Below are 21,242 nucleotides of genomic sequence, written 5' to 3'. Positions count from 1 at the left end.
TTGCAAATCTCAAACTCCCAAATTTATCCCTTCCCATCCCTTTACCACTGGTATCCGTAAGATTGTTTACTATGTCTGCGAGTCTGTTTCTATTTTGTAGATGAATTCATTAGTGTCCTGGAGACTTTTTAATATGGTCCTGGCAGGGCACAGAGGGTTTTGAGAGGATGCCCCAAGTTCATTTTGGTGACTCTCAAGGCCATATGAGGAAAGACTGGACCCGTTTTAGCAGGATCCAGGGGGACTTCTAAGCGTTCAGAGGGAATATTGCAGGGTTCTGGAGACATGTTATCAGGAGCCAAAGGACTTTTTGGCAGGACCATAGATTAGGGGCCAGTGTTGAAGTGTTGAAGTGACAGCCAATGGGACATTGTAGCAGGACAGAGGACACCTAGAGGAGATACCCAGGCACAGGTAAAGCAGGAGCTGAGGGAGAGTTGAGCCAGATGTGAGCATTACAGATGGATCTGGCACCACTGGGAAGGCTCCAAGGGCCAGTGCCCTGGGATCCTGGGAGCATGGCGGCAGGACCCATAGATTTGTCATCGGGGCTCTAGGGTCATTGTTTTAGGGTCCTATGCAGTAGAGAATAATCCTAGAGGAGTGTTTTAACCATTAGAGTAGAAGCCAGGGTATCAAAAGGGGATACACAGAGCCATGGAGCAGGACCTCAGGCCCTCCTTTAGTGGAATTTCAGGAGGAGGGAGCAGCAATCTAGCTGGATGGTGGGGGGCCTGATAGCAAGTTCCTGGGAAATGCTAAAGGTTTCTTGCCTGTTAGGGATGTTATAGGAGGTCCTAGGGAGTCTGTCTAATTGTTTTTATCTGTCTGTCTGTCTGTCTGTCTGTCTACCTACCTACCTATTTGTCCATCTGTATAACTGTCTTTCTGTTTTTTCTATCTATCTCTACTTTTCTATCATCCATCTATTTGTCTGTCTGTCTGCGTGACTACCTAGCTATCTGCCTATTTTTCTTCCTATCTATGTATCTATATAAGTATGTATGTATGTATGTATGTATCTATCTATCTGTCTGTCTATCTACCTACCTACCTATCCCTCTGTGTCTGTCTGTCTATCCATCTTTGGTGGGGAAATTCTGGATGGGGCAGGACCCGGTGAGGGACAGGAATAGAGAGAACGGAGGAGTGGACCTGGGGAGCCCCACTTGCTCGGCTTTACGACGGAAACAGAAGGATTAGCACAGGCTCAGCAGCGGGGAGCAGGGCCTGGGGCTGAGGGCACTTGGTCACAATCCTGGAGTGGTCCCGGCAGTTGTTCTATGAGGGCTCAGGACTGATTTAGCAGGACTCCAGGGATGGGGTGGCCATTTCCAGGAGACGTTAGTGTAGGCTCCTGAAGACCTTATCACTGGGTCTCAGGGTACTATCAGGAACCAAAGGTGCTTGGGCGTGGAAGCCTGAGATCATCGGAGACCCAGGGGCATAGTAGGGGCCTCTGGTGATGCTCCTGTGGGACTCCAGGGGCACTGGCATTAAAGTTATTAGAGCAGAGCTGTGAGGGGTGCAATGGGACCCCAGATGCAGTGGAGAGGTTGCTGGCGTGGCTGTTGGAACCTAAGGCCATCTTAATGGGCCAACAAGCCTCAAAGTGGGGCTATAGGAACATTATATTAGGGCTCAGAGAGCATCTAAAGGAATTCTGGGGTATCTTCATGTGGGACAGAAGTGGGACCCAAGGAAAAGTATAGCAGAGTCCTGGGGGGCATTGTTGCGGACATTGGCCACTTTTGTCAGGGTCCAAGCAACATCACAGTTGGGTCATGAGGGCCTTTAAAATGAGAGCTTGGGGGAGGGTACAGCTCAGCTGGTAGAGCACATGCTTATCATACATGAGGTCCTGGGTTCAATCCCTAGTAACTCCTCTAAGAATAAATAAATAAACCTAATTACCTCCCCCAACAAATAAATAAATAAATAAATAAATTAATTAATTAATTAAAAAAAAAAAAAAACGAGAGCCCAATGGCTGCCGGAATGGGGCTCCAGAAACATAGCCGGATCCCAAGGGACGTAGAGGGGACAGCTGGGCTTGGTAGTTTCCCCAAGATATTTTAGCACTCACGGGACATAAAAGCAGGATCCTTCAGCATCATTAGAGGCATACCCTCAGAGTGGATCTTGGTGGATGTTCTCGCAGGATCCAGGGAGAGAAATGAAAATGAATAGAGGTCCCTCAGTAAGTTGAATATAGATTTACTGCCTGTAATAGTTACATACAGATGTCAGCTTGGCTGAGCCACAGTGCCCAGATGTTTGATCAAACATTACTCTGGGATGTTTCTGTGAGGATGTTTGGGGATGAGATTTACACTGAAATCAGTGAATTCTGAGGAAAGCAGATCTGCCCGCCATAATGTGGGTGGGCCTTGTCCAATCAGTTGAGGGCAAAAAACTGACCTCCCCCAAGCCAAGGGGAATTCTGCCAGCAATTCTGTCAGCAGACTGCCTTTGGACTTCAGCTACAAGACGAGCTCTTCTTGGTTCTCCAGACTGCTTGCCTTTACTTATTTTATTTATTTAATTAAAACATTGGGGAGGCAGTAATTAGGTTTGTTTATTTATTTATTTTAACAGAGGTAGTGGAGTTTGAACCCAGGACCTCAAGCATGCTAAGCACTCTCTCTACCACTGAGCTATATCCTCCCCCTATTATTTTTTTTAATTGAAGTAGAGTTGATTTACAATGTTGTGTTAATTTCTGGTGTACAGCATACTGATTCAGTTTTTATATATATATATATATATATACATATATATATATATATATATGTATTCTTTTTCATTATGGGTTATTGTAAGACAGACTGCCTGCCTTTAGACTTGAACTGAAACTCTTTCCAGAGTCTGCAGCCAGCCAGCCAGCCATCCCCCTATCAGCTTTTTGTACAAGCCAAGTCTCCACAATCACATGAGCCAACTCCTTTTAATGTCTCTTTCTCTCTCTATATATACATCCTGTTGATTCTGTTTCTCCAGAGAACCCTGACTAATACATCATATGATCTAGCAAGTCCACTCCTGGGTATATACCCAAAAGAACTGAATACAGCTATTCAAAAAAACAAAAAGGAAAACAAAAGCCTTGCACACAAATGTCCACAGCAGCATTATTCACAATAACCGAAAAGTGGAAAACATGCAAATGCCCACCAACTGATGAATGGATAAACCAAATGTGGTAGATCCATAGGATAGAATAGTATTCACCCATAAAAAGGAATGAAGTTCTGGGCCGGGGGTGGGGGGAGTAGAGCTCAGTGGTAGAGCACACTTAGCATGCATGAGGTCCTGGGTTCAATCCCCAGCACCTCCATTCAAACAAACAAACAGAAACCAAAATCCAATGAAGTTCTGAAACACGCTATCATGTGGATAAATCTTGAAACCAGTACTCTCAGTGAAAGAAGCCAGACACAAAATGCCACAATATTGTTAGGATTCTATTTCCCTGAAATGTCCAGAATAGGTAAGTCCATAGAAACAGAAAGTAAATTAGTGGTTGCCAGGGGCTGGAGGGGTCGCAGGCCATAGAGGCTGCTCTACGACTTATACATGGTGATGATTGCATAACACAGTGAATGCACTGAATGTCACAAATAAGAGCTCCTTTGTTGTGTGCATTTTACCACAATAAAACATGAATAGAAGCATTATAGCAGGAGTGTGGGCTAGGGGTGGATGACTGGTGGGGCCCCCAAGCATGATAATAGAATACTGGGACTGTGTGTTATTGAGGTCATATTAGAAGATATGAAAGTCCTGCAGTAGCACTTTAAGGGGACACTTGGGGGAGGGGTTGGAAGGAGGAAGTATCTGGAGAATTCTATTATAGCAGGAGCTAGTGAAGGCTGGGGTGGGGGGTTGGGGGAGACAATGAGATAAAAGGGGACCCACACTGATCTCCAAATTTGGGACTTCGACAGTGTTGCTTCCCAACTTTGTCAAGAATTCGCTGAGTGGCTGACACCCTCAAAAAAAAAAAAAAAATCAGGGAGCAACAGAGAAAAAGATTAAAAAAAAAAGAAAGAAAATTTCCAGAGTCAGAGACCAACACTCAGGCTGGGTCCACGGCCTGGGGTGTGCCCTGCAGCTGGGGGGCGGGGTTGGATGTTCCTGGAGTCAAGGAGCCAGCAGTCTCCGGACAGGATGTGAGAGAGGAACTGGGGTCTCCAGTCACGGGAGCCAGCCGGGGCAGCAGGAGGGAAGGAATCGTGGCTGCAGTGAGTACAGCTGGGTTCCAGACCGACGGAGCAGAGAGCCGGGCGCCGGACTCCCGAGGCTCGGGGAGGAGGGCGCGAGGGTCTGGACTTGTGGGGCTGAGGGAGGAGGGGCGGGGGGGCCTCCCTGGACTCGCGGGTCTGAGGGCGGAGGAGGAGGCAGGGCCGAACTCGGAGAAAGGAATCCCAGCCTATCCAGGCTCTGTAACTAATTAACCAACCCGGAGCGACTTACTGGGTGAAAGTTCATGGACGAGGAGGACATTGTTGTCATTTTCCTCGATCGAGCGCAGCCGCCGCGCCTTCGTGGTGGCCTAGCAGGACCGGACCTGGGGGAGTGGGGCAGGGGCGGGGCGGGGGTCCGGAGGAATCACGCGCCCCCTCCCGCCCCAGGTCTCCCGCTCAGGATGCGGGTCCCCCGGCCTCAGCCCTGGGGGCTCGCTCTCCTGCTTCTCCTCTTGCCTGGAACGCTGCGCGCAGGTGAGGGGGCTCCGGGGCTGGGGCTGCTGGGCAGCAGGGAGGCGCCGCCCTCTGGGAAAAGAGCAAAGGAAGCTAAATCCGAGGTTCCGCTAGCTCCGGGCACTTCCTCCTTTGCCGCCTTTCACTTGGTTTCTATCTCCTCCCTCTGGCGGTGTTTCTGGGAAGCACCTGTCCCTTTCTGTCTGGGTCTCTGTCCCCCTCTCGGGGGCTGTACCCCCTCTCCGAGTCTGGTCTCTCTATCTGGGATGGAGTCTTTTCTCTCTCCCAGATGGGGCGACCATCTGCTCTCTTCACCTCTGTCTCTCCAGCGGAGAGCCATCGCTCCCTTCTGTACCACTTAACCGCCGTGTCCAACCCGGCCTCGGGGACGCCTGCCTTCTGGGTATCAGGCTGGCTGGGCCCACAGCAGTACCTGAGCTACAATAACCTGCGGGCCCAGGCTGAGCCGTATGGGGCTTGGGTCTGGGAAAGCCAGGTGTCCTGGTACTGGGAGAAAGAGACGACCGACCTGAGGGACAAGGAGAAACTCTTCCTCGAAGCTCTCAAAGTCTTCGGGGACAGAGGTGAGAGTGGGACTAAAGGGTCTGAGGGAGGAGGGGCTGGGGACTTGGATCCTGGGTCTCAAAGAGGAGGGGAGTAGAGCCCTGACTCCTGGGCCCTGCTCACCTGTGTGTGGGCACCCCAGATTCCTACACCCTGCAGGGCCTGCTGGGCTGCGAGTTGGGCCCTGACAACGTCTCAGTGCCCATGGCCAAGTATGCCCTGAACGGTGAGGAGTTCATGGAGTTCGACCCCAAGCTGGGTATCTGGGATGGGGACTGGCCTGAGGCCCGGACCATCGGTATCAAGTGGATGAAGCACCCTGAGGCGGTCAACAAGGAGAAGACCTTCCTGCTCTACTCCTGCCCTCACCGGCTGCTGGGGCATCTGGAGAGGGGCCGTGGCAATCTGGAGTGGAAGGGTGAGCAAACCCCTTAAGAGTCCTGATCCCCAGGGACCTCTCCATCCCCACCACCCTGCCTGAGTCCTCATCCTCTTCCCCAGCCTCTCTTCCCTCATCTGCCCCCCTCTTCCACAATCACATCCCAGAGGGTCTTTCTCCAGCCTAAGCTGCCCCTGTTCCTCTCATGCACACAGCCCTCCTGTGGCTCCCAGAGCCATCTGGACACAGCCGAAGCCCCTCAGCCTAGCACTGAGGCCCCACGTGGCGTGGCCTCTGCCCCTCTCCTCAGCCTCCCATTTCTCCATTGGCTTTACTCAGCTGGACAGAATCACCCAGAGTTCCTTCCACTCACATCAGCCTTCACATTTCTTCGCCTTTGCCAGTTTCCCTGGTGCCAGATGCCACTGGTGTCAGGTTCCACTCTGGCCCATAAGACTTGCTGCTTTTGGGTGCCCACAGTGCCTCGTGTGACCTCTGTTACAGGCAGCACAGGTCACTCTGAGCTATAATTACATGCATGTCTGGGGAATTCAAGGGCTGCAGTTAGAGCTCTTTTGTCCTCGGCGTCCCCCACATTGCAATTCCTGCTTCCATCTCAGCCCTCATTACAGACCATTCTCTACCCAGCAGTCAGAAAAATGTTTAAAAAACTTGAGCTCCCTTCCCAGCGCTGCTTAAAACCATCCAATAGATTCCCAGTAGTCTTAGACTAAAATCCAAACTCTAATCCAAGGCCTGCTGTCTCCACATGGTCTGTCTGCTTTCAGCCACTGGAATTTCACAATGCTCTCAACTACAGTGGCCTTCTCCCTTTCCTCCAATATGTCAGGTTCTTTCCTTCTTCAGGGCCTTTGCACCTGCTGTTCCCTCTACTTTCAATTCTCTTCCTTGGGATCCTGCCATGACTGGGTTATTCTCGTGCTTGAGATTTGACCTTGGATGTCAGTTCTTCAGCAGGGCCCTCCCTGACCACCCTGGCTGTGCCCCCATCTGACCCCCATTATTGTCTCTCATGCCATTGTTTTGTCCATTTATTCATTATAGCATCTTTCTTTTTTTTCTTTTTTCTTGAAGTGTAATTTACTTACCTAAAGTACACAGCTTGATTAATTTTTATATATGCCCATGAACCTGCCCTCCAGATCAAGACCTAGAACGCTGGCAGCACCCCGGAGACTTCCTTGTGTCCCCTCACTGATTTCTATCATGATAGTGTTGCCTAATTTTGAACTTCTTATGACTATGAGCATATGCTCATTCATGTCTGGCTTTTTTCACTCAAGAGTGTGTCTTGAGACTCATCACTGATGTTGGGTGTATCAGTAGTTCACTTGTTTTTATCGCTGAGTAGTATTCCGTTGCATGTTTCACATCACAGTTTGTCAATAAATGGCTTATTTCCAATTGGAGCTAGTAAGAATAAAGCTTATATGAACATTCTTGTACACATCTTTTGATGAATATATATTTTCATTTATTTTGACTAAATACCCGTGAGTGGAGTTGTCACATCATAGTGTAGGCGTAGGATTAATTCTAGGAGGTAGTGCTAAACATTTTCTCAAAGTGGTTGAACCAATTTTATGTTTCCACCAGCGCATATGAGAATTCCAGTTGCTCCACAGGCTTGCCAGAATTTGATATTGTCTTTAATTTTAACCATTCTATTGGGTATGTAGTGATGTCTTATTGTGATTTCACTTTTAATCTATCTGATGACACATGAAGATCAGATAAAGGATTAGATAACTAGCAATACTGAGTACTCTTTCACATTATCAGCAAGTTGAGTGTCTTCCCTATTGGAGTGGCTGTTTGAGTCTTTTGCCCATTTTTAAATTGGAACTTTTGTCTTTTTTTTTCTTATTAGAATTCTTAGTATATTCTGGGTATTTGCATCTGTCAGTTGGTTCTATTGGAAATAGCTTATCCCAGTCTGCGGCTTGTCTTTTCACTCTCTTAATGAAACCTTTTGATGAACAAAAGTTCTTAATTTTAGTGAAGATCAATTTACCAATCATTTATTCTATAGCTCTTTTGTGTGTTCTCTTTAAGATCTTTCCTCTCCCAAAAGTATGAAGGTTTTCTCCTATGTCGTCTTTTAGATGCTTGATTGGTAAATCACTTTCATATTTAGCAATATGATCCATGATCAGTTAATTGTGTGTAGTGTTATGAGGTAAGGATCAAGGTGTATTTGTCCCTCATGGATATCCAGTTGACCCAGCATCATTTGTTGCAAGAGCACCATCCCCTTTCCCCCAGTGAACTGCAGTGAAAACTTTTTCCTCAATTAGGTATGGATCTGCTTCAACTGGACTAAAATTGAATGAATACCTAACTCTCTTGATCAGTGTAGCTTTAGAGAACGTTTTGACATCTAGCAATTAAGTTCTTCAGCTTTATTGCCTTGGTTATTCTGTGTCATTTGCATCTCTAGATACATTCATGCTTGTCTATTTCTGCCAAAAAAAAAAATTCTGTTGGGATTTTGATAGTGATTGAATTGTATCTATAGATCAATGTGGGGAGAATTGACATCTTAACATTAACTCTTCTAACCCATGAATACATTATATCCCTCTACTTGTTTAGAAGTCCTTTAATTTCTCTCAGTAATACTTTGTAGTTTTCAGTGTAGAGGTCTTACACCTCATTAGTTACACTTTTTCCCCTAAGTATTAGGCATTTTTTGATGCTTCTGTAAACGGTAATTCTAAAAATTTCATTTTCAGAGGAGGGTATAGCTCAAAATAGTAGAGCACATGCTTAGCATACACAAGGTCCTGGGTTCAATCCCCAGTACCTCCTCTAAAAAAAAGTAAGTAAATAAATAAACCTAAGTACATCCCTCCCCCCAAAACAAAACAAATAAATAAAAACTTCATTTCCTAATGGTTTGTAGCTAGTTTATAGAAATACTATTGATTTGTAAAAACTACTATTGATTTTTATATATTTTCTTATATTTAGTAACTTTGCTGAATTCACTTATTTCTGGTACTTTTTCCTAGATTCTTCTGGATTATGTCATATTTGACATGTTTTATTTATTTTCTTTTCTAGTTTTAATACCTCATTTTTTTTCTTATCTTATTGCACTGGCTAGGATCCCCAGTGTTGAACAGAGTGGTGATAATGAACATCTTATAGTCTCAAACTCACAGGGAAAGCATTCAATTTTTTACTATTAAATATTATGTTAGTTATAGGTTCCTTGCTAATGCCCATTGTCAAGTTAAGGAAGTTTCCTCCAACTCCTAGTTTTCTGAGAGTCTTTTGGGCTTTGTCTTTTATTTTTTGTTTGTTTGTTTGTTTGTTTTTTGTGGGGGGAGGTAATTAGGTTTATTTACTTATTTATTTATTAACAGAGGTACTGGGGATTGAACCCAGGAGCTGGTGCATGCTAAGCAGGCACTCTACCACTGAGCTATACCCTCCCCCTTTGTTTTCTTTTGAATGGTGCTGAATTTTATCAAATGACCATTTGCTTTTTCCCTTTTAGTCTAACATGATGAGTTATATTAGCTGATTTTCAAATGTTAAACCAGTCTAAAATTCCTAGAATAAGCTTCACTTGATCATAATGTGTTATCCTTTATATAAATTGCTTGATTCTATCTTCTCATATTTTTAGAGACTTTTGAGTCTATTTTCATGAGAGATAGTGGTCTGAAATTCCCTTTCTTTTTATGTTTTGTGAGATTTTGTTATTAAGGTACACTGGCTTATAAAATACGCTGGGAATGGTTTCCTCTTTTTTGTTCCATAGAAGAATTTGTGTAAGAGTTTCTTCCTTAGTTGTTTTGAAGAGTTTACCAGTGATGTCATCTGGACCTGGAATTTTATTTGTTGAAAAGCTTTAGATTAGGGATTAAAATTTTTAAATAGTTATAAGACATTTTTAACATCTAACATTTCTTCTTCCATCAGTTTTGGAAGGTTGTGTTTCTCAGGAATTTGTCCAGTTCGTTTAAATTTCAAATGTGCTGGCATGACATTTTTCATATCCTCTTGCTGTCTTTTGAATGACTGTAGGATCTGTCTTATTTTCCCTCACCGCACTTTCTTAGTCTGTTTCCCTTACATTCATATGTACACAAATACTTGTTTCTCTTCCCTCATTAGAACATAAGCTCCATGAGGGCAGGGACTTTTGTCTGTCTTGTTCACTGCTGTATCTCTGGCCCTGGGAGTTCGTGGGCCTGGGCCTCAGGCCTGTCTGCCTGTTTGTTGCAGAGCCACCCTCCATGCGCCTGAAGGCCCGACCAGGCAACCCGGGCTTTTCCGTGCTCACCTGCAGCGCCTTCTCCTTCTACCCACCGGAGCTGCAACTGCGATTCCTACGGAATGGGCTGGCAGCTGGCTCTGGTGAGGGCGACGTTGTCCCCAACGGCGACGGCTCCTTCTACGCCTGGTCATCACTAACAGTCAAAAGCGGTGATGAGCACCAGTACCGCTGCTGGGTGCAGCACGTGGGGCTGGCCCAGCCCCTCACTGTGGAGCTGGGTGAGGTCCCGCTGGGGGAAGATACTCCCTACTTCTGGTTGCCTTTTCTCCCTCTCCTGCAGCTTCCTGAGTTTGACCACCTTCCACCCCACTGCTGCCAGTTCTTGAGCCTGACTGCTTTGTGCCCCACCACTGCCAGTTCTTCCAAAGCCTGACAGCCTTTTGTCCTGTGTTGCTGGGCCTCCCCAAGTCTGACTGCCTTCCGTCCTGCTGCTGCTGGCCTCATTGAGTCTGGCCACCCGTTAACCACTATGGGAAGTCCTCCTTAAGTCTGACCACCTTCCGTCCTGCTGCTGCTAGTATTCGTGGAATCTGACCCTCCGTTGTCTGCTGCTGCCAGCCCTCTATGAGTCTGACTTTCTACCGCTCTGTGCCCGCCCCTCCTCTTCAAGTTGGAACACGACTCACCCTGCTGCTACAGGTCCCTTGATCAGAGTGACTGAGACACTCCCCGCCCACCGCCTTGCTGTGGCTGGTTCTTACATCCAAGCTGGGGGCTTTCTTGACTGAGAGCATCATCTCAGTGGCCTTTCCTTTACCCACACCCTGTGCCTGAAACTTGGTGCTGAGATCTGGGAGTTTGGGAGGGACTGAGAACCCTCAGTCCCCTGTCCTGACTCAGATGCAATGGAGGGTCCATTAAACATCTCCCAACATTCTCTGGCTGCAGAATCACCAGCCAAGTCCTCGGTACCAGTGATTGGAATCTTCATCGGCTTCCTACTGCTCATGACAGTGGCTGCAGGAGGAGCTCTGCTGTGGAGGAGGAGAAAGGGACTGCCAGGTGTGGGACGGGAAGAGGGAACTGCCTCAGAGGGAGGGAGACCCCCAAAGAGACGGAGACACATTCCTGAGGGAACAGAGAATCTAGACAGAGAGGGCCAGAGACTCAGAGAGAGGTTGGGACAGAAAACTGGAGGGGAGAAACAGACTCAGAGGGGGACAGAAACCCACAGAGTAGGGCAGAGACCCAGAGGATTTCAGAGATTCTGATTATCTCCTCTCTTCCTCTTTCCTCAGCCCCTTGGATCGCTTTCCGTGGGGACGATATAGGGGCCCTCCTGCCCACTCCTGGCCTGTCCAAAGATGCTGAATCTTAGGATATAAATGCGTTCCCAGCAACTGCCTGATCGTCCCCCATCCTGGCTGCTACCAGCTAATGTAGTCAGGTCCTTTTCATGCTGTGAGACCTCCAGGAATCCTGGTATTTCTGAGCCTCCAGAAGGACTCGATGTGCTCCCTCTGGATTTCTCCTGTGGTCTGCCTCAGTTTCCCCTCCTGATATGTATGGCTTTTTTCCACCTCCACGTATAACATGGGTTTGGGCCCGAATCATTGTGTTCTCATAGTTTACTTTTTTTAGGGAAATGTAGGGGGAATAAATGGTGCATGCCTTGGGCTTCAAATCTCTCCTCAGGCTAACTTGTTGCCATGGTGGAATCTGCCAATTTTATATACCAAGTCATGTATTTTTAATTAATAAATTTCACAAATATTCACTGAATGTTTACACTGTGCCAGGCATTTTGACGAATTCTTGGCTGGAGTCTGACCTGACTCCCTGGTGGAGGGGAAAAGAACTGTCCTTGAGGAAAACGAATCCCTCTTCTGGCCTCTTGGTTCCCTTCTTAAAACAGGCGGACAAAGGGAAGGGGAAAAATACAACTCCCGTGAGGCTTTGGAGCTAGAACAAACTGGAGGTAGTTAGGCAGGGCATCCCGATGCCTGCCGGGAGTTGTAGTTCGCCCGGCTGCGTAGCTCCCGCGTTGCCCAACCCGGCTGCTCGGGGAAGGCCTCCTTAGGGGAGGGGCGGGGCCGAGCCTCGTGGGCAGCGTTTTCCTTTGTGGACGTGGCGAGGGGCGCCCAAGGCCCTCCCAGCTCTCGTCAGCCCCGCCTTATGGGGCCCTCATGAGCACTCATTGGTCGGAGGGCGGGGCCTCTACGCTGCAGGAGGCGGGGCCTGGCTGGAGAGCCGCCAAATTGGGCATCTTTTTGCAGAACGCAGAGTGGAACATAGCGAAGTGAAGCTGCCTAACGGGGTAAAGGGAGGCGGGGGTGCGTGGCCTGTCCAGGGGGGATGTTCGGGTCCGCTTGGGTGGAGGATTGGGGTCCAGGCTGAAAGCGACGCCCGGGAGCCTGCATGATTTCTCTTTAGCCACGACTCCGCCTTGAACTATGCGCGGGAAGTGCGCCACGTCTCCCGCTGGAACCTACCCACTTGTGGCTCTGGTACCCCTCTAGGGCTTCCTCAGAAGATTCGATCCCTACAGCTGGTTTTACCTCTGAGAACCCCGCCTCACCTTTCCGCATCCCCTCCCTTCTTGAGCCCCAAACTTTGCAGCCAGCTCTCAACTCTGTATCCTGTCTGTGTTTCCCCCACCCCATCATCCTGTCCTGTCTCTGTCCTGTTTTCTGTGACCCCTGACTCCTAGCCTCCACCACTCCTCAGGGACTGATGATGTGGCGACCGTCACTTCTACTGCTGCTGTTGCTGCTTAGGCGCGGAGCCGAGGGGAAGCCGTCTCCTGACGCTGGCCCTCATGGCCAGGGGAGGGTGCACCAGGCGGCCCCCCTGAGCGAGGCCCCTCATGATGACGCTCACGGGAACTTCCAATATGACCACGAGGCTTTTCTGGGACGAGAAGTGGCCAAGGAATTCGACCAACTCAGCCCAGAGGAAAGCCAAGCCCGTCTGGGGTAGGAGAGAGATGGAGGAGGGAGGAGGAGTCAAGGTTGTAATTTTAAAAAAGAGATCGGGGAGGCCTCAGTGAGAAGGTAATATCTGAGCCACGTGGGTATATAGGAGCATAGCACTCCAGGCAGAGGGGGGCAGTGCAAAGGCCCTGAGGTAGGAGTAGTCCTGATGTGTTTAAAGAACAGTGAGGCCCTTGTGTGGCTGGAACCCAGTGAGCTCAGGGATAGGGTAGGAGGTGACGGCAGAGAAGGAACCAAGGGGTCAGATTGTGTAGGGTCTTTCGGGCCACAGTGAAGATTTAAGCTTTTCTCTGAGTGAGATGAGAGCCACAGGATGGCTCTGAGCAGAAGGAGGATGTAAGTTGACTTGGGTTTTAAAAATCCCTCTGGTTGCCATGCAGGGAACAGAATATAGGGAGCAAGAAGCAGGGAGCCCGGTGAGGAAGTGACAGCAATCGTCCAGGTGGGAGACAAGAGACTGGGGTGGCCAGATTCAGAGTGGGGATAGCTGTGGTGGTCAGGTCTGCTGGCTAGGATATTGCGCACAAATGGGGTTGGGTGAAGGAGGAATAGGGGAAGAAAGGCAGTGATATGGTCACACATTTGGCATAGCATTTATTACAATGCCTGGCACTGTTCTAAGTGCTTTACGAGGCTTAACTCATTTAATCTTCACATCTATGCTGTGGGATAGGTTCTATTACTTATTCCCATTTTACAGAAAGGGAGTTTGAGGCACAGAGAGGTTAAGTGACTTGCCCACAGCCACACAGCCAGTAAGAAGAGGTGGCAGACTTTGAACCTAAATAACTGGCTCTAGAGCCCAAGCTCTTAATCACAGCTGGAACCTCAGGGTGGCTGGACCCTGACAGATCAGAGCAGAGACAGCCTAGCACAGGAAGGAGGGGTGAGCGACCTGGGCAAAGGCCGTCTCGAATTCGACCTGGGGGACTGGGTCGCGGGGGGCTTTGGGACAGTGACAGGAAGGAGGGCTCTGTTAGAGTTGGGCAAGGAAACAGAGCAGCGGCGGGGCGTTGACAGGGGAGAGGGAAAGGACCTGGGAGCCGAGCGACAGGCGTGGCCCAAGAGAAGGGGTATGAAATTGACCTGCGACGCCGAGGTGCACAGAATCAGGCTGGAGTACGAGGAGGAATGGCTGGAGACCGAGCCCGCAGGGTTGCGGCTGGTGGTCGTAGGGCAAAGCGTGATAACGGCTGGGAAAACTAGGGGGAAAGGGTGAGTCGCAGAGCACCGCGGGGCTGCAGAAATAGAGGCCAGAAATTGACACGCGCGGCCAGGGAGGGGGCGGGCCAGAGCGAAGGGTCTGAAAACTGACAGCCAGTAGAAAGGGGCGGGGCCCGAGACGGCGAGAGGTTCAGGGAATATGTGGCCTTGGCAGTCGGAGTTCAGAGTGAGTCCTGGAGCAGAGGATCTGCAGGCGAGGGGCGAGATGCAACTCTCCGCCCCCTGCCCCCGCCCCAACTCGTTCAAGCCAGAGATGGAGCACGTGCGGGGTTGAGGGGTGAGGCCAAAGTGGAGGGTGGACTCTGGATTGTCATAGGTCCTTACCCCAAGCCGGGTTTGAGGAGGCGGAGCCCTGAGGTGGACGTGGTTCCAGGATAGACAGGAACCTCCACCAAGTTTGCCCGTGATTCGTAGACAGCGTTTTCAGCCCTGGTTGGGGGGGGGGGTCTCGAGTGCCTGGAGGAAGGCAGGAACCAGGGTGGGCGGAGCCCCAGACTGATGGGTGTTCCACCCCGGCTCGCAGGCGCATCGTGGACCGCATGGACCGCGCCGGGGATGGGGACGGCTGGGTGTCGCTGACCGAGCTCCGCGCGTGGATCGCGCACACGCAGCAGCGGCACATAAGGGACTCAGTGAGCGCGGCCTGGAACACATACGACACTGACCGCGACGGGCGTGTAGGTTGGGAGGAGCTGCGCAACGCCACCTACGGCCACTACGAGCCTGGTACGCGGCGAGACCCGAACTCTGCTCCCCACACACACCATGGCTCGGACCTTTTTGATACCCTCATCCTGAGAACCTTAAGCTGGTTAACTAGATTCCTGACCTTTGACCTCCATCGCTTGGCCAGGGTCTACCCACTTCTAGGACTTGAAGCCCCCAGTTTCTGATCTCTCGCTTCTCATACTGACATCCCCACTGGGGAACTTCGGATCTTGACCAGGGACTTCTACCTCCCAAGCCCTGTTAGCCTGACCCTTGACTTCTGACCTCTCTTCCTGAGAACCCCAAAGCCCTTTACTCCACCTCTGAATCTGGATTCCCTTCCCCTTCTGGATTCCCACCGCCCCAACCCTCGGCCCCCATATCGCTTGTTCTCTCCCTCCTGGACCCTCATCCCAGCCTCCAGCCTGTCCCTCACGTATTCCCAGAGGGATCTTTCCACACTCAGAGCTACTCTGACTTCCTCTTGCTCATAAACCCCCATGGCTCCCCAGGGTCCCCAGGAAGAAGTCTCAGCTCCTCAGCCCAGCTGGCTTCCTTTTTCTTCATTTTCTGCCGCAGCTAAATAGATCTGCAATTTCCCTGAATTCCCCATGCTTTTTAAACCTCTACACTCAGCACACACTGTTCCCTTTGTTGAAAATGCCCTTCCTCTCCTCTCTGTCCAGCAACCTGAGTCAGTATACTGCATCAGAGCCTGACTTCAGGGCCCCGTGGGTCAGTGTCAACTCAAAGTCCATCATTCCTGGCTGCATGACCTTGGGCAAGTTATTTCCTCTCTCTAAAAGTCAGTTTTCTCCTTCATAGAGTGAGAATAAATAGAATAACCCACTTTACCTGATTTATGTGAGAATCAAATGATTTTTTGTAGATAAGGAGCTTAGCACAAAATAAGCATTCACTACAAGGTAGCTACTATTAATTATTATTAATTCAGCGGAGGTCTCCCTGCCCTGACTAGAGTCAGATCCCTTTGTCTTTTTTTTTTTTAACTGAAGTATAGTGAGGTACAATGTGTCAGTTTCTGGTGTACAGCATAATGTCCAGTCATGCATATATATATGATCCCTTTGTCTTAAAGCACGTCTCACCGAGATCCCTCCTTCCCTAGGTGAAGAATTTCACGATGTGGAGGATGCAGAAACCTACAAGAAGATGCTAGCTCGGGATGAGCGGCGTTTCCGAGTGGCTGACCAGGATGGGGACTCAGTGGCCACTCGGGAAGAACTGACGGCCTTCTTGCACCCTGAGGAGTTCCCTCACATGCGGGACATTGTGATCGCTGTGAGTAGGGGCCAGAGGAACCCTCCTTCCCTCCTCCCTCCCCGGACCCATGCTTCTGATGCCAGGACTAGCCCCACCAGTGCTTACCTTGGGGGATCCAGGCATCTGGTCCTCCCACACTTTCCTCAGGGGTCCCAGATCAGTGGTGGGATGGGCAACACCTCCCGTTCCCACCTCCCAGATCCCCAGTGTCTTATATCTCCTGGTCTGGCCTCCCTCTTTCTACTTTGGGTTCCAGGCACCCACTCTGCCTTCAGAAAACCACATCCCCCAAAAGTGCCTTAGGGAGCCTCCATCCTGGCTGAACCCCAGGAAAATCCCAATCCCAGGCATGGAGTGTCCACTCTGAGGCCATTCCTGCTGGCCCCTAACTTCTTCTTTTTATTAGACTTTAATTTCTAGAGTAGTTAAGCCCTTCCTGTGTGCCAGGCACTCTTCTAACACCTTTACCTGTATCATCTCTATTTAATTGTCATGGCAACCCGATGGGGGTGGGTTGTCATCTTCATTTACATATAAGGACACCTCAGCACAGAGAGGTGAGGTCATGCGGGCAAGAAGTAGCACAGTCTGGATTTGAACCCAGGATTGGAAACCATGGTCTAAACCAGGGATCAGCAAACTGTCACCTGCTGCCAAATCCAGCCCACAGCTCGGTTTTGCCCTTGAAATTCTGTTGTAACACAGCCACACCCACTTGTTTACATACCCTAGAACTGCACAGTCGAGTCCCTCTGACAGAAAGTGTACAACACCACATCCGAGATATTTACTATCCGGCACTTTACAGAAAAACTTTGTCGAACCCTGACCTAAGCTCAGCTGTCAGTGAATTGTGAGCATAAGCTCCCCACACATAGGATTTCAAAACATGAATATTAGCCCTGACTGTACTATAAAGAGGAAACTTAAGGGAAGTTACTTACAATAAATACCAGGCAGAGGGAGGATATAGCTCACTGGTAGAGTGTGTGCTTGGCATGCATGAGGTCCTGGGTTCAATCCCTAGTTCCTCCATTAACAACGACAATAAAAAACCCTTGGAGGGCAGGTAACTCTGTTTTCTGTATCAGTATGATGTTCTTGGCGGACCGTTTTGACATATACTCAATACTTCTTCTCTTGTGTTTTTTTTCTTCTTCTTGAGCAAACACCTTCTGTTCCCCACTTTTAATTTTTTTTTTAATTGAAATACAGTCAATGCCAATGTGTCAATTTCTGGTGCACAGCAGTGTCCCAGTCATGCATATGCGTATGTTTTCATATTGTGTTCCCCACCTTTACCTTCAAAATCACTCACTGTAAGACGATACAGGCACCTGACACTCCAGCAAAGTCAAGTTCCAACGTTTTAAAACGGTTTACAGATATGATACAGGAAGTCCAGTAACATTTGACTTTCAGATGAACAACAGATAAATAATAACTTAGTAGTAGTGGTAGCAGCAGTATGAATAACAAATAATAACAAACGATTCTTTAATATATGTCCCACACAATATTTTTGGGGATATTTATCTGAAATTCAAATGCAACTCAGCATCCTGTAGTATAAGTATGTCCCACATAATATTTGGGACATACTTATACTAATCCTAAATATTGCATGGGACATGTTAGTTTCAAATATCATGTGGGGTAACTTATACTAAAGAATCATTTGTCATTTACATTATTTGTTGTTATAAATTCAAGTGTAATTGAATGTCCTGTGTTATTTGCTAAATCTGGTAACTCTACAGTACTTACATATCAAAATTCCTGTTATTTATTATTTTATTTTATTTGGGGGGGATAATTAGGTTTATTTACTATTTATTTTAGTGGCGGATGTAAGGTTTGAAAAAGGACCTCAGGAAACAGTTATCTTCTCTCCAAGAATTTTTTTCCTAATGGTACTGGGGATTGAACCCAGGACCTCATGCATGCTGAGCATGCACTCTACCACTGAGCTATACCCTCCCCCAGCTTAGAGAATGTTCCCGGTAAAGATGTTAGGGAGGCAGGATGGCTCTTTGTGTGAACCAATGGGACACTTGGGTTCCCTGGCTCCCACCCACTAAGTGCAGGCAGGGCCCGCATCTTTATGATACCCCAGGAAGTCCCCAGATCTTCCATGCGCCCCCAGGGAGAATTACGCCCTGTAGGGACTGCTCCACTGTCTGGCCCGTGGCCACCCCAGAACCAGATTCCCAGAGAGAACCTCACAGCCTGACGCCAGGGTCCAGCCCCCTCGGGAGCCAATACCGCTTTCCCCCCAGGAAACCCTGGAGGATCTGGACAAGAACAAAGATGGCTACGTGCAAGTGGAGGAATACATTGGTGAGTGGGATCTGATTCCCTCCCCAAGGATGCCTGTCCTCTCCCAAGCATGAGTGGCAGCCGATAAATATGTATAGCAAAGGCCCTCTGAAGTCAGGGCAGGGGCGCTGCAGGGGTCCATGCGTCTACCAAACATTCACTGAGCATCCCCTGCCTGCCTGGCCAGGGAGACATTTACTGAGCATGAGTATTTGCTGGGCCCAGCAAATCTTTATCAAACACCTAGTGACTGCCAGGCCTGGGAGATATTTACTGAGTCCCTTCTGCGTGCCAGATCGAAAAAGCATTTATCAAGCACCTACTGTGTTCCAGGGCCAGGAAACACTTCTTGAGCATCTCCTGTATGTTAGGGGTTGAGGATACAGCAGGGAATATCACAGGCCTGTCCCTTCCTGGGAGGGTCTGGCGTTTCTACAAAGTCAGGGCTCAGGGGCTGTGTTTGGTCTGGGTAGGAAGTCAGGAAACTTGTCTTGGACCTGCATTTACACAGTAAATGCTGCATGCATCTCCTGTTATTCGGGATGTTAGGGAACCCTCACAACACCCCCCAATTTCCCCTTGGTCCTGCCTCTGGGCCCTGCCCTCAGAGGGCAAAGAATTTGGTTGAAGGGAAGGCTATTAAGCATGGATGTTTTTCAAGTTTGAAAACATTTTTCTAGAGAATGCTTTTGTGGGACAAACCTGCAGGTATTTTATTTAAGCATAATTTATTTTTTTATATCTTTGAGGAAGATAGAAGTCTCAGTCTCCCTCTCTCTCTCTTTCTTTGGTAAGAAAGAACTTCCGGGGGAGGGTAGAGCTCAGTGGTAGAGCCTATGCTTAACATGCACAAGATTCTGGATTCAATCCCCAGTACCTCTATTAACAAGGAAAAAGAAAAGAAATGGTGACTTAGGACCATTAAAAAAAAAAAAAAGAAACTTGAAGGGTAATTAGGTACCAGTGCTGGGTAGAGACTCTATCTTTGATGACACCCTTGTGACAGCTCCCTGGACTGTCCCCTAAGGAGAGGAGGGCAATTCTGTCCTAATCATACTGGCTTTGTGTCTGGTATAAAAGGACTTGTCAGGTTGTAATGTCTTCCAAATCCATTGATGGGCTCCTGGGGCAAAGAAGAGTTTTTCAAAGGGGTTCTGAGTGTGGTGAGCTGTTCAAAGTATAGTTTTAGAGGACCTCCTGTTACCTGGCCAGAAAAGTCTTCACTCATTCCTCCTTCATGTGAGCGCCTATTGTGTGCCGGGCCCTGCATCACAGGATGCACATGCTACTTCCACGTGTGCATCATTCAGATTGATGGATGATTCAATCAAGCCAATGATTGATCAGTCAATGAAGTCAATTTCACATGCAGCTTAATGATCACCTTTAAGTCGGGTTTCGCTGTTAATCCCATTTAAACAAAAGAGGAAACCAAGGCAAACAAAAGTGAAGTGAGTGGCCAGAGGTCCCAGGGTCAAGAAGTGTGAGTCTCTGATGTCACGATGTTGTGCCCCCAACCCCAGCGGATCTGTACTCAGCCGAGCCCGGGGAGGAGGAGCCGGCCTGGGTGCAGACGGAGCGGGAGCAGTTTCGGGATTTCCGTGATCTGAACAAGGACGGGCGGCTGGATGGGAGTGAGGTCGGCCACTGGGTGCTGCCCCCCGCCCAGGACCAGCCACTGGTAGAGGCCAACCACTTGCTGCACGAGAGCGACACGGACAAGGTGTGCGGATGGGGGATGATGCCAGCTGGGTGTGCAGAAATGACCAAGTCCTGGGTCTGGAGCTTTGGGGGTCCCTGTTTGGCTGAAGAAGAAAGAGGGACAGAGAGATCGAGGTGGGGAGGGAGAAAAGGAGGAATGGAGATCCAGAGAGAAGGGGATGGAGACCTGAGAACCATACTTAGGTTCAGAGGGGTCTCGCAGGCAGGGCCCCTTGTCATCCCTGCTGACCTCTGATTCCCCCTCCAGGATGGGCGTCTGAGCAAGGCCGAGATCTTGGGCAATTGGAACATGTTCGTGGGCAGCCAGGCCACCAACTACGGCGAGGACCTGACACGTCACCACGATGAGCTCTGAGCCCCAGCACGCCCAGTGCAGCCTCGTAGCCCCATGGGCTAACCCATGGAGGGGCCCCAGGGGCCAGGCCTTCTCCGGTCCAGCTCTGCAGGATGTGGACACAGCCCCCAGCATCCCCCTGCCCCTGGGATCTCTTGGACCCACTGGGTCAGCTTCTCTCCCTGGGCCACCACAGCCCCGCCAAGGGTCTCACAGACCTGAAGGGTGAAGGACCACCCATCTCTCACTGCCAGAGTCTCCCAGCTCAGACTAAGGCTCCCCACATCAAGCTCAGCCTCCACTAACCCCCCAGATCCAAATCTGAGCCTCACACTACACAGATGAGAAACACTCCCCCGGGTGCCTTGAACTGGCCGGGCCCCAAGCACTTGCCCAAAGGATGCCTTCTCTCTGCCAAGAAGGCAATAAAATCTAGTGCTGGGCCTCATGTGTGTGTCTCTCTGAGGGGGTGACAGGGACCTAGGGGAGGAATTGGGAGCTGTGACTGGGAGACAAACATGCTGGGAGTTAGGTGGGGAGGAGACAAGGCATTTGATGAGGGTGCTCTGGGGTTGGCAGGGTTTGAGGTCATTTCTGGAGACAAAAATTAAAACCAGGAGCCTGGACCCAGTAAACAAGCCAGCCAGACAGCTCTGCCATCTGGATAGCAAGTGATGGCAACGCCCTGTTAATAGAGTGGCTAGGAAAGGAAAACACAGTGAGGAAGTACGCCATGGGGAGTGGTCCAAGCAGAGGAAACAGC

General features: G+C 49.3%; 2 protein-coding genes across 4 annotated transcripts; both read left to right on the top strand.

The window, feature by feature from the left end:
* The first annotated feature begins 4,393 nt into the window (after positions 1–4,393).
* FCGRT (Fc gamma receptor and transporter) lies at positions 4,394–11,677 on the top strand. Its single transcript, XM_006208454.4, has 6 exons — positions 4,394–4,721; positions 5,030–5,284; positions 5,407–5,682; positions 9,904–10,173; positions 10,844–10,957; positions 11,194–11,677. The coding sequence occupies exons 1-6, from the start codon at positions 4,490–4,492 to the stop codon at positions 11,271–11,273; spliced, it is 1,227 nt and encodes a 408-aa protein (XP_006208516.2). The 5' UTR covers positions 4,394–4,489; the 3' UTR covers positions 11,274–11,677.
* Positions 11,678–12,104: 427 nt separating this feature from the next.
* RCN3 (reticulocalbin 3) lies at positions 12,105–20,927 on the top strand. Of its 3 annotated transcripts, none has more exons than XM_015242858.3 (7): positions 12,105–12,212; positions 12,606–12,870; positions 14,636–14,838; positions 15,950–16,122; positions 18,384–18,444; positions 19,947–20,146; positions 20,393–20,927. In XM_015242858.3, exons 2-7 carry the CDS (start codon positions 12,629–12,631, stop codon positions 20,498–20,500), a joined length of 987 nt encoding a protein of 328 aa, XP_015098344.1. In that variant the 5' UTR covers positions 12,105–12,212; positions 12,606–12,628; the 3' UTR covers positions 20,501–20,927. The 3 variants fall into 3 exon arrangements, with proteins under 3 accessions (XP_015098344.1, XP_006208515.1, XP_072822723.1); XM_006208453.4 differs by having other exon boundaries at positions 12,109–12,212; positions 12,623–12,870; XM_072966622.1 differs by lacking the exons at positions 12,105–12,212; positions 12,606–12,870 and adding an exon at positions 12,927–14,389.
* The last annotated feature ends 315 nt before the right edge of the window (positions 20,928–21,242 follow it).

This window comes from Vicugna pacos, chromosome 9, assembly GCF_048564905.1.
Source record: "Vicugna pacos chromosome 9, VicPac4, whole genome shotgun sequence".
Classification (NCBI taxonomy): Eukaryota; Metazoa; Chordata; class Mammalia; order Artiodactyla; family Camelidae; genus Vicugna; species Vicugna pacos.
This window is presented reverse-complemented; position numbering and strand designations above follow the sequence as displayed.

Coding starts and splice junctions, on each gene's coding strand:
- FCGRT (XM_006208454.4), top strand. CDS start 4,490: ATGGACGAGGAGGACATTGTTGTCATTTTCCTCGATCGAGCGCAGCCG. Junction 4,722..5,029: donor GCCTGGAACGCTGCGCGCAG/GTGAGGGGGCTC, acceptor CTGTCTCTCCAG/CGGAGAGCCATCGCTCCCTT. Junction 5,683..9,903: donor TGGCAATCTGGAGTGGAAGG/GTGAGCAAACCC, acceptor TGTTTGTTGCAG/AGCCACCCTCCATGCGCCTG.
- RCN3 (XM_015242858.3), top strand. CDS start 12,629: ATGATGTGGCGACCGTCACTTCTACTGCTGCTGTTGCTGCTTAGGCGC. Junction 12,871..14,635: donor GAAAGCCAAGCCCGTCTGGG/GTAGGAGAGAGA, acceptor CCCGGCTCGCAG/GCGCATCGTGGACCGCATGG. Junction 18,445..19,946: donor GCAAGTGGAGGAATACATTG/GTGAGTGGGATC, acceptor CCCCAACCCCAG/CGGATCTGTACTCAGCCGAG.